The sequence below is a fragment of the Dipodomys ordii genome, unplaced genomic scaffold, assembly GCF_000151885.1.
Source record: "Dipodomys ordii isolate 6190 unplaced genomic scaffold, Dord_2.0 Scaffold24, whole genome shotgun sequence".
Taxonomy (NCBI): domain Eukaryota; kingdom Metazoa; phylum Chordata; class Mammalia; order Rodentia; family Heteromyidae; genus Dipodomys; species Dipodomys ordii.
Window position 1 is genome coordinate 7,654,600 of NW_012267240.1, and position 13,243 is coordinate 7,667,842.

Sequence of the window (13,243 nt, forward strand, 5' to 3'; positions counted from 1 at the left end):
TCAATATAGTGTCTTGTATATCTCATTGTTACAATGGGTCAACCTGTATCCTTATTTAAGTATTTTGTTATATCCCTTCCCCTCCCCAAATTATAAAAATGTATATACAAGACACAGGACACCAGAATCAGATGCAGTGAAAACAGAGGTTATACCAAAAGAAAAGAAAGAAAAGAATCACATAGTGCATTATAAGTACATTAAAACAATATCAAGAAAGACAAAACCACTTGTGTCCCTGTCTTGGAGTTCATTTTGCTTAACATCATCTTATATGGTCATATGTACATAGCGTTTGACCTTTTTGGCTTGTCCTAGATATGTACTAGTTATTGCAAATAAGGGAAACCATGGGATCTATTCCTGGGGACTTTTTAAAAAGCTACTTAGCTCTTATTCTGGGAACTTGTCTGGAAGGGAAAGAAGAAAAACAGAGGTGGAAAGGAATATTTCAAAGGAAGAAAAATAAGCTTATTATTGTGCATATTCATTCCTCTCTCAATAAAAGAGGACTCTAAATTGTCTTGCTTTCACATTGTATTTCTAATCTAACATTCTGTTTCTAATCTAAGATGCTTAAAGCTCTTGCCTCATTTAGGGAGCCATTAGAGTTGCTATACACTGAGTTGGGTACACTGAGTCCACATGTTGGCTAGGTGCTATGGAGAGCCGGGTTGCCACCAAGTCATTCAGGTGTCTGGAATTAGGGCTGGGCACCCACTATGATTTACAATGAGAGACAGAAGAAGGACAAGTACCAGTCAAAAGCATTAATATAATATATTATATTATATAATCTATAATAATTATACACATTGATGACCAAGTTCCCTGCCTCCTAAAACTACAAGTTCAAGGTCAGGAGGAAACTCCACAAGAAAAAGGTTATATTGAGAACAAGCAAAATGCATCCATAATTATTGTTGTGTATCTACAATTTACTTTTAGAACCAAAGGAAGGCTGACACCCAGAGGAGACAGGGGAATTAGGAGCTGGGACAGGTTACTTTCTTCTTCTGTGAAAAATACAGGTAAAACTCTCACAATGTTAATGTTTTTGATTGTCTGGCTTCTGTATAGCTCTCCAGTCCTATTTCTGAGTGTTTTCCCTTGTAACTTTGATTAAATGCTTGTCTTTCTGTGAGTGTATCTCTCTGCTCTCACCGCCAATCATGTGCTTCCTGTGATAACTGTTTTCACAAGATTAAACCTAGTTTAGCTCTTGCAGTGGCAATGCAAATCTCTCCTGTCCCTATTAGCAGAAATACTCCACTGCTTCTAAACTGGGCCAAGACATTCTTTGCATCTTTGTTGTTGGTGTAGGATTGAAACTTCCAGCTTTGTATAATGGTTATTACATGCCTGTCTTATTCTTTTGTACTAAAATGAAAGCCCTAAGCACAAACTCTATAAAGGCTTCAGCTGTCAGACTTACATGTAAAATCTTCATCTAGTACTTCATACAATGGCCTCAATAAATATTGAGACAGTTGAATGTCATGTCAATCTATGATTTCTATACCGTAGTAGCCAAGGTAATGTTAGGACTGGTATTGGTTTGAATGGGGGCTTATGAAATCAAGCTTGCTTTTGGACTGAAAATGGAAAGCAGATCTGAGCTGTCAAGATAATCCTTAGATTCCTGGATGTCATAATGAGATGAATGGTGATGCCATTACTAAGAAAGAACCAGGAGCTAACATGGGGTGGAGTAGAGGAGGTTCAACGTGGAACGTGCTGTGTCTGAAGTTTCTTTCAAACATGGGTATTAAAAAGATGTTCCTAGGGCTGGGAAGGTGGCTCAGTGGTAGAGCGCTTGCCTTGGATGCTCGAGGCCCTGGGTTCGATTCCTCAGCACTACATAAGCAAAAAGAAAAAAACCGGAAGTGGCGCTGTGGCTCAAGTGGTAGAGTGCTAGCCTTGAGCTGAAGAGCTGAGGGACAGCGCCCAGGCCTGGAGTTCAGGCCCCATGACCGGACCCACCCCACAAAAAAAAAGATGTTCCTAGCTGGGTGCCGGGGTTCACTTCTAAAATCCTAGCTACACAGGAGGTTGAAATCTGAGAATTGCAGTTCAAAGCCAGCCAGGGCAGGAAAGTCTATAAGACTCTTATCTCCAATAAACTACAAAAAAAAATTGGAAGTGGAGCTGTGGTTTAGGTGGTGGAGCACTAGCCTTGAGTAAAAATGGTCAGAGAGAGCACCTATGCCCTGAGTTCAAGCCCCAGGACAGACAGACAGACAGACAGACAGACAGACAGACAGACAGACACACACACACACACACACACACACACACACAATGGCTCTTGTAAGAGTTACTCATACAGCATTTGAAGGCTCACATACTAAAGAAAGTTGGGGAATCATCCAAAGGAAGAATTTTCTCACCATGACACAGGCAAAGCCATTAGAAAGTATCTTACCTAGTAAATAGAAAGTAAAATGGAGTCATGCATTGTATTACACAGAAAGATCCTTTTACTTCCTATTGATTTTTTTCTGTTTTCTCTCTTCACTGTTCTGTTATGTCGAATTAAAATTCTATTTGAGAGAATTTATACCACATAGAGTCTTGCACCTAATAACAGTTGATAGCATGCTATCAGGCACTTTTAACATTGACCAGCAGAAGAGTTTTCAGCTCATCTCTCATTTGCTAATCTTTTGAAATGTGTCTCATAGCTGCCTCACACTCTGCCTTAAAAACCATATATATGAATCAAAAGTGCTCCCAAATAGAATTTTTGTCCCAAGGAGCAAAGGGCTGACTTTGAACCTCCATCCTCAGATCTCAGCTTTCTAAGTAGTCAAGATTACAGGCAGGAGCCACCAACATCCGGCTGGGGTAATATAATACTTTAAAGTGTTACAGTCAAAATAAGCCTTTAAAATATTTTAATATTCAAGTTTCTTCTAATTCAGCCAGCACTCTAACACTGCCAAACTTAATTCAATAAAAAATAGTCATTGTATACACTAGCATCTTTATCCTGAGGAGAGTTGAATTCATTGTAACTGATTAACTTCAGAAAGTTACCTTCAGAAAGTTCTTATATTCATCCTGCAATTTCTCCATACCCTTTTCCCACCAAAAGGAAGTTTAACGTGCTCAGCTGGTACTCAAGTTATGGTTGCACAGTTTGCTTGAAAGCTGAATCATTTTTTTTAAAACAACCCTGACAAATGCATACTTCAGTTACAAGGGACAGCATCACAAATACAAAACTATGTGAGTTTGGAGCTCACTTTGTTGATTTAGTACAGCCAAGTTTGGAACCAATTTTACTAATGTCCGGAAGGGTGACAAATTGTGCATGATCTTCATGAAGACAAGTGGAAGCAAATGGCATATCAGATTCTTTCTTCTTGTCTACACATATCACACTGACATACAGACGCTAGGAGAAGAAAAATCTCCCACGTTCCTTTGATCTTTGGTTTGGAGGGTGTTGCGGATTCATGATTCAAGCTCTACTTCCTTCTTGTCCAAACACATACTTATGAAAACATACAATAGAAATAAGAAGACAAAGACAGGGATGGGTGTGGTAGCTCTCTCCTTTAACCACTAGCGATTTGGGAGGCAGAAGTAGGAATATAATGACTTTGAGGTTGTTCAGGCAGTTAGTGAGACCCTGTCTCAAAAATGAAGTCAAATAAAGGGTTGGGATTATAGTGTAAGTGGTGGAGCAGTTACCTATAAACTGTGAGGCCCTAGGTCCTGGGTTTAATTTCCAGTACTATTAAAAAAATGATGATGAAGCAGAGCTGTGGCTCAAGTAGTAGAGCAATAGCCTTGAACAAAAAACTCAGTGACAGTGCTCAGGCCCTGAGTTCAAGCCCTGGGACAGGCACAAATAAAATAAAAAATAAATATTTTGTCAGCACTGGTGGCTCATGCCTGAAATCCTATCTACTCAGGAAACAGATCTGAGGATTGCAGTTCAAAGCCAGCCCAGGCAGAAAAGTCCGTGAGATACTTATTTTCAATTAACTACCAGAAAATCAGAAGTAGGGTTGTGGTTCAGGAGGTAGAGTGCTAGCCTTGAGCACAAAAGCACAGGGACAGAACCAAGACCCTGAGTTCAAGCCCTGCAACTGCAAAAACAAAACAAAACAACGAAGACATTTTCTAAAACAAAATAAACATTAGAGTGGACCTGACAGAAAACACTCTGTGTAAGAGGACAGAAACCATAGGATGCCTCGAAGTCTAGGATTGAAAACTGGTAAAAAAAAAAAAAAAGGCCTGGAGCATAAAAGATCCAAAATATCCTTCAAGTAATACAGGCCTTGATCTGGGCAAATAATGCAAATACTATCACCCTTAAATCACAATCAGAGAACTTAAATGAGTTCTTCTTCAACCTTAGCTACTGCCCTGGCAAAATGATTTTGAGTCTTTAGATAATCTTTGGACTTTGGGACTCAAGGTTGATTACCTGGCCTTTCCTGTGATTTCCATGCACTGTTGAAGGTCAATGAATTCCATTAGTTGTTTTTGTAACATCACGTCTTTGCCCTCGATTTGAGTAATGAATTTGTGCTGTAAAAGATCTGACACTGTTGGACGCTTCTCATAATCCTTAATCAAGCACCTGCACTGGCCAAGAAAAGAAAATAAAAAAGGAAGAAAAGAAATCCAATTATGAAATAAGTCTGAGTTTGGGAGCTGTTACTCATATTCCCAAAACAAACAAGCAAATATAAATTGCTCTCAGAGAGTGATGCGGAAGCACATCTTAAAAAACAGAAAAGCGCAGTGGGATGGATGAATGTTTGGGAAAGTGTGCAAGTGATGAGGCCATGCTGGTACCAACTGTTGACTCAATTACCACTTTCTTTGTCTCCCAGCAAGCATCACTGCAGAGTGATAACTCACCTCTGTCTCCACTACAGAGCCTCTTTTCCAGCTAAAGATCAATGAAAAGGAAGCCATCATAGTCTTAGTGTTTATCTAAAACATACACAGACTTCAGTTTCCTCTCCCAGTGCTTTTACTTCTCAATACAACCATTTCTTCCTAGTGATAAGATGCAGATCCACAAGAAAGCTCAGCTGTTGAGCTTTCTTTCACACCACTTCTGCAGGTGTGTTTCAAGGCGGTTCAGTAGATAGATGAATGGCGCTCACACCTGTCATTAGATTCAACCAGAGAATATTCACAAGAAAAGACAAGGCTAGTGAATTGCCTGCCAGGAAATCACAGGAGGTGAGTTTGAACAAACAATGACAGATGTCTTCAAATATTTGAAAGAGAGATTTGGCTTGCTCTCAGTGAATACAAAGGGGAAAAAACCCACACAAGAAAAACCAAACAACCCCCACCACAGGTCTGGTGGGGTCAAAAGGAAAGCAGTTCAGCTCAGTGTAAAGAACTTTTTGAGTGAGGATTTCCAAGATAGAGTCAACTGTATGAGGACGCATGGTTATTTGTTTGTTTTTATACCAGTACTGAGGCTTGAATTCAGGGCCTCAAGTCTAGGCTTATTCTTTTCCTCTACCATTTGAGTCATATTTCAACTTCTGGCTTTTTGGTAGTTAACTGAAAGTACGAGTCTCTCTGATTTGTCTACCCAGGCTGACTTATAATCACAATCCTCAAATCTCAGACTAATCTCAGAATATAAGCATGGGCACCCAACTTGAAGCATGACTATTTTTATGTGGTATGTAGTGATAGAATGTCAGTCAGTTCATATATTCCTAAAGGATATGAATTTAAAGCATATAACTTTCCAGAAGTTCTATAGTAACTTCTGTATTTCAGACTCAAATACAGAGATTCCATAATTATGAAGAAACTCCATAATTATGAAGAAATAAGAGGGGAAAAAGCATGGCATACCTATAATTATTGGAAGTGGAGGACCATAGTTTAAGGCCATCCTGGGCTAAGTTACTACTGGACCCTATTTGAAAAACAAACTAAAACCAAAAGGACTGGAAGCATGGCTCAAGTGGTAGAACTGTTTGCTTCACACCATAAGGCTTTGAATTCAATCCCTAGTACTAAAAAAACCCCACAAAACAAAAATAGGAAAAAGAGAAAAAAAGCACCTTGGTTTTGCCATCAGCAGTGTATTGATAATCTGCATTGTTGATCTTCCTGCGATGATAATTTGGCAATTTATGTCACTGGGCTTAACAAAAACAACAAATTCCTAAGGATGCTAATATATGCTAAGAAATAAGAATGATGATACCCCAAAACGTGAATAATGATCCTATGGTTTCATTTACGTTAACAGAATGCAACAGTTTCTGACACATGTAACACTCCTATTTCCCCAGAGGAGACTCATATTCAAGTAAAACATCGCCCAACAGCCCACGTGTACCGGGTACTCTGTTAGATACCAGGTGACAGTGATGAGGAAAGAGCATCCAGGGCTCCAAAGTTGTGCACTGCCTAATTGGAGAGAACATGTCAAAGTAGGTAAGCTAAGTGAGACTGGCTACGCCCCTAATAGAAGAGCAGAACAAAGGCACACGGCATAGAATGCTAACTAGGGCACTGAGAAACAGGTAGGAGAGATTAAATACCAACGGGATCTATACGAAGAGATCTTGTGCACCTAAGGCAAACATCGTGAGTTATGGGGATTCCTTTCAAATCTCCAGCGATGGTCTCAAGAGACTCAAGAAATGGGATGGCAGTATGTTAAATACAATAATGCATAGTACATGCATAGTGACAGCTTTATAGAAGAGTTTATCGATCCATCTTGAATTCTCATGAACTTAAATCTATGTCTCTTGCCTTTAGAAGAATTAAGCAGATACTCTTGATAAGAAGTACCAATAGCAATGTTAAGTGGGTGTAGTTGTGTGTTTCCTCTGCTTTCTTGTCTCTTTCTGCCTTTTCTAAGCAGGGTCCCCAAATCTGAATACCCATTTCTTCCCATCGACAATCAGTGGCATCCTGACTTTATTCTTCGAAGGTGAAAACACAACCAGAAATTGTGAAAAAATGAACATTAAAAAAAATAAATGGCAGGCTCTCAGTTTTCAGTCAATTGTGTGCAGGCAGTTGCACTGGTGTTAACTCTTCATGAAATTAAAACTGTTGCCCAGATTTCAAATGCATCAGCTTTTTATAAATAAGACTTCTGATTCACTGTTTGTAGTGAAATTTCTCCAGCTGCACTTAGAATTAACAATGCAGATAAACAAAAGGGCTAAATGACTGACTAGGTGGTAGGTGAACAGGTGGGAGATGCTCAGGGCCTAGGCACACAGGCAGGTGAACAGAAATTCCTATCCAGAAGATAAAGTGTCCACAGAGCAGGAGATACGGGAATAAAGTTGACCTTGAGGTCGCTGTCCTATCAATGATGAATACACTGAATATTTAGAAGATACTAATAAGGACTTGTTTTGAAAAACAGTGATGGTAACCTCTGGAACTACTTAGCAGATAAGAAGAACTGGCTAGGAGGGAATTATGAAGCCCAGTGACATGTTAAGAGGCACATTTCCCCATTAGGGTAAGCTTGCAACTTGGTTGTTACTCACTTGCTAATGAAGTCATTGAATTCTGCTGACCATAGCTGGGGCTGCCTTAGTTTGGGTGGTGGGTTCCTAGAAAAAAAATAAGAATCAGGGTTGGATAGAGCACATTGGCAGGGCAATGCAGTCTGAGAAGCATAACTAGATGGGTTCCATGAATACTGCAATCACAGGTTCTGCCAGTATAAGGAGACTCCCATCCTTCTCCAGTTCAAAGAAAGATAATTAGCCATGAATCATTCTATTCTTTTTTTTTTTAACTTGGTCATGGGACTCTGGGCCTGGGCACTGTCTCTCAGCTCTTCAGCTCAAGGTGAGCGCTTTACCACTTGAGCCACAGCACCACTTCTGGTTTCTGGTGGGTAACTGGAGATAAGAGTCTCATGGACTTTCCTGCCCAGGCTGGCTTTGAACTGAGATCCTCAGATCTCAGCCTCCTGAGTAGCTAGGATTACTGGCATGATCCACCATCTCCCACCAATCATTCTTATTCTTAATATAAAGTGACAACTTCCTTGTTTCTCTGAAAACACTTGATAGATGACTCCATTTTTCCAACGATTAATTTTGTTTAGATTCTTATAAACTTTATTTCAGTGCCCCAAATAGGCCAATAAAAATATACCAATATAAAGGCTGAGCAAGATGATAGTGTGTCATTGTGTGTGTGTGTGTGTGTGTGTGTGTGTGTGCGTTTGTGTCCCAGTACCAATGCTTGAACTCAAGGCCTGGGCTCTGTCCCTCAGCTTCTCACTCAAGACTGGTGCCCTACCACTTAAGCCACAGCTCCACTTCCAGTTTTTGGGGGATAATTGGAGATGAAAATTTCATGGATTTTCTTGCCTGGGCTGGCTTCAAACCAGGATTTCAGATCTCAGCCTTCTTGAGTAGCTAGGGTTAAGACACGAGTCAACTAGTGCCCAGCTATATTACTACTCACTCATTTTATCAACTAAAAAAGTATAGATGATGTAATTTTTTTTCTTTTAAAGAATATTGCTTTTACCTGAGAGTCCCAAAGTAAGATACAATTGGTAGGCTAGAACAAGGTTGAGGGAAGTGAATATTTTTCTTCTTGGGAGTCCTGCAGAAGTTCCTGAGGACTACCCAGCATGCATTGAGGGTGACCTAATAGGGAACTGTTCCCAGTGGGGAAACGCTCTAAAGTAGAAAAGAGGTACAATAGACAGCAGTGATGAGTTCTTTTGTTGCTGGATACACGACAGGAAACCAGTCTTACAGAGTGTTCCAAAAGCAAGGAACTGGAAAGTATTATTAGCTGGAAAGTTCTGAATGCCACTTAAAAGATTTTGTTATTAATCCACTTCATTTTTAAGCCGAACAAATCTTTTCTTCTTTGGCACACCCATGCATAAAAAAGAACATAACTGGAAAATGAGGCTAGTCCAACTCCATAATCAAGCAACATTGATCAACCGTGAGGGCTCCATTTGCTGAAGTGCTGCTTTTATGTTCATGCTAACAGCCCTTTGTTTTCATTAGTGGAATGGAAATACTTGGTCTTCAGTTCTGCATTACTCCTTAAATAGTTTATAAGGAAATTAATGTACAGTTTGTACAGGCTCATTAAAGAAAAATACAGCTACTCATCTACCCTAGATCTGACTATTTGAAGATTGCTGATTAGTGCATTAAAACATTAAAAAAAAAGTAGTTCTTTTTTTCCCAGCAATCTTTGTTTTCTTTTTTGTTCCCTGAAAATTTCTTTCCATGAGACTTACTAGCCTACCTGCAGTGTAACGAAGGTTTTGAGGATTTTACAAAGCTCAGAACTAGCTAGCTTTTCAGATCTCTTTTTCAAGTAATTCTATGTTCAATAATCTCAGGATTTCATAGTGGAGATATTCTAATGGTACAAACAAGAAATAACCAACCTGCTACTGTTTCTAGAATTGTTTGGCATACTGCCTACTACCAAGATATAATCTATCTGTTTGTCTTCCTTCTTCCATGTGGTATTGTCACCATGAATAATAACATTAGATTAGTTATGGTGATTTACATCACCATTAAAATGGCTCAGGAAGTACAATGCCTCCTCTCCATGCTGAAGGATAAGAGGAGTTAGGAAACACAATTTTCCTCCTATATTCTTCAAATTTCTTGGAGCTTGCCTGCAGAAAGTTTCCCTCTCTTTTCAGTAAGTTTTTTTAGTGCAAAACCTGAGATTATACTGGGATTCTTTTTTTTTTTTAATTTTATTTTATTTTATTTGTGAACATACTGTACAGAGGGGTTACAATTACATGGGCAGGATAATGCGTACATTTGTTACCAAGCATTGCAGCCTCCTCCTTTGTTTACCCTTCACATCCCTTCCCAGCCTCCCCCCCCCCCCCCCCCCCCCCCCCCCCCCCCCCCCCCCCCCCTTCCCCCCCCCCCCCCCCCCCCCAACCCCATCCTTCCCCCCCCCCCTTTCCCCCCCCCCCCCACCGACGTTGTAAAGCTCATTTTGGACATGACAACTTGTACTTCTCATTGTTATACTGGGATTCTTATGTAGATTATGTATATCTAAAGTGTTATGATTCCAAATGTGTAGACAAGTAATTTAAGAGATAATTAAAACCAAATTAAAGCCAGTGCCAATAGAGCACAACTGTAATCCTAGCTAGACTAAATAGTTGAATGTATTTGAATGTTTCCTATCGAATATGAGAAGTCAAAGCCTGGAGGAAGACAAATGGGCTATGGACTGTGGACCTGATGCCAGTCATCTGACCTTGGTATCTTGAAGAGTGCCCTCATGGGATGCAGGTCAGCCAGCGGGGGATCTCCATCGCCCAGCTCAATGGCGGTGATACCCAGGGACCAGGTATCACATCTGGCATCGTAAGTGGTATCTAGTTGCTGTTCGCATGCGATCACCTAGAAGACAACAATTAAAAAAAGAACGGTGCAGTTTGTGACTTTAACAAGTATATAATGAAGTGTTTAGGATAAAACTTAAGTGTTTCAAGTGGAGAAAGTTCGATAGCAACAAGTAAAGATAAAAAGCAGCAATCTAAGGAGAAGAATCGGCAATACAATTACCACAAGAGGTGGTATTTTTATTCTGAGAACAGAGAGTATGTTGGCAGGTTTTCAAATGTAATGGAAGAAGCAGAGAAAAGGAATGTTTTTGAAAAGGTAAAACAAAAAGAGAAAGGAAACAGTATCCTTGCTAGAAAGGATCCCACGCACAGCTAAAGATTGCACAGTGCCTGTCATTCCACAAACTCTACCTGAAGAATGGAGACATTCACCCGGGTGGAGAGAAAGAATGAATTCTCCAAAAACTAAGAGTGAAGTAAGTAAAGCAAGATAAACTTGATAACAGGCTAGCTGAAAGCCTGAATCTTTGTTGGCAATTTGGAGCTCAAGGTACTCATGGGAGGAATGAACCAAGTTAGGAGAAATGCAAAACAGTATAGGCCATCAAGAATAATAATGATAAAATAAACTGAGCAAAAATCAACATTGATGAAGATTTACCCACAGCTTATTGAAGCCAGGTTTAGAGACATGCCACTAAACCGAGGATGAAATTGACAGATGAGACAAAAAAGGAAGATTTGTTTCTGCAATATAATAAGACAGACTTATATGTTAAAAATAACTACACTAAAAATAATGTATTACTGAATATGTAGCTGACTACTGATGGCTTATAAATAATAATTGTTCATATCAATGATTACAAAATGGAAATTCAGCTGGGCACCAGTGGTTTACTCCTGTAATCCTAGCTGTTCTGGAGGGTAAGATCTGAGGATCAAGTTGAAAGCCAGCCCAGGCAAAAAACATCATGAGGGGCTGGGAAGGTGGCTCAGTGGTAGAGCGCTTGCCTTGCATGGCTGAGGCCCTGGGTTCAATTCCTCAGCACCACATAAGCACAAAGAAAAAAGCCGGAAGTGGTGCTGTGGCTCAACTGGTAGAGCGCTAGCCTTGAGCTGAAGAGCTGAGGGACAGCGCCCAGGCCCAGAGTTCAGGCCCCACGACCAGACCCCCCCCCAAAAAAAAAAACATCATGAGACTCTTATCTCCAGTTAAACAGCAAAATAAATAAATAAATAAATAAATTCCAGAAGAAGAAGTATGGCTCAAGTGGTAGAGCTCTAGTTTTGAGCAGAAAAGGGGTCATTGTCTAAGCCACAATACCTGCATAAAACAAAACAAAAAATAACACAAACCAACCCACACCAACAAACTGAAATTTACATTTTGAAAATAATTTTCACATTGATAAAACTGGGAGTCTTTAGCTTCTATTTCCTGAAGTAGGAGCAGGCAATGTTTCTGTTTTTTCCTTTTTCTCCCTACTTTAACTCTGTTACACTATATATGAGAGACCCTGGCTAAAACCATTTTTTGTTTAAAAAAGTAAATTTCACATTTTGTAAATGTCAACTCAGAAGGAAAAAAATGATTGGGGTGATGGCAAATTCGAGTTGTATTATTTAATTATAGTATTGTAAATTGATATGCAAAGTATAACACTGAAGAGCTTGTTTCCAACATTTCTCCTCTTTATGACTCCATTAAACAGCAGAATAAACACACTTAATCTGTATGATGATACACTGGAATTTAATGATAACCTTTGCACATATCCTTCAGAAAGGGGGACTCCTTCATAAGCAAGTCTTTATTCGTACTTGACACTAAATGCAATGACAGGAAGTCATCAAAATATAAACCTATCATTTCATATGCTACAAATCTATAAACCCATCAGTGTGGTATAAAAAGTAAAGAGAAGGCAATGTTTAACACAACACACAGAACAACACATTCATTCTATTGAGAAGACATAATAGGGGATAGAGGCTGGAGACCAAGGCAAGAACTACACTCACTGGCAAGTTCATGAGCAAATATACAAGGAAGACACCAGCCAATCAATTCCAGGATGTGTAGGCCAATAATAAATATTTATGTAAATTATTTGTGTGTGTAGATATATATGCATACATGCACACACATATATATATACAAATATACATACACCATGCAGAGAGAGAGAATATCATTTTTCAGCCTAGTCAATCTGATGAGAGCATCATCATACACAATGATTCTCAATCTTTCCTGCCAAAGTGTCTCTAATATCAAGTAGAGCTAACAGTTAAAAATAACAGAGCATAGCCCAAACCATGCATAAGTCCCAAGTTTTACATTAAAAATTCACATACCAAATACTCACCACAATATATTATTCATAACAACCCAAATGTCTCTGAACTGAATGGCTACACATAACATGATATATATATATTCACTATATAATATAATATATAAAATATACTATATATAAAATAACATACATAAGTATATATAATTTATATCTAGTATACATATACTAGATAAAAATATATGTATATATAATATTCTCCTGTGGTATATATTATATATAAAACATTCCTCTGTATATGTGTATATATGCATATGTATATATGTATACATGTATATGCACATATATACAATATGCATACACATAAATATATGTACATATATACATATACAGGAGAATACTACTCAACTATAAAAAGGAACACTGGTAAATACTATCATATACGTGAACCTTTTAAAGGTAGCCAGAAACAAAGGATACATATCATATGATTCTTTTTTTTTAATTTAATTTTATTTTATTTGTGAACATACTGTACAGAGGGGTTACAATTACATGGGCAGGATAATGCGTACATTTCTTACCAAGCATTGCA

General features: G+C 38.8%; 1 protein-coding gene across 1 annotated transcript in view; it reads right to left on the bottom strand.

Annotated features, from left to right (window-relative positions):
• Myo3a (myosin IIIA) overlaps nucleotides 1–13,243 on the bottom strand; it is a 172,856-nt gene that overhangs the window by 109,915 nt on the left and 49,698 nt on the right. The window contains exons 6-8 of the mRNA XM_013014592.1: nucleotides 10,258–10,403; nucleotides 7,521–7,586; nucleotides 4,445–4,600 (exon numbers count right to left, since the gene is read on the bottom strand). Of these exons, the coding sequence (XP_012870046.1) occupies nucleotides 4,445–4,600; nucleotides 7,521–7,586; nucleotides 10,258–10,403 (368 nt within the window). The remainder of the gene's footprint in view (nucleotides 1–4,444; nucleotides 4,601–7,520; nucleotides 7,587–10,257; nucleotides 10,404–13,243) is intronic.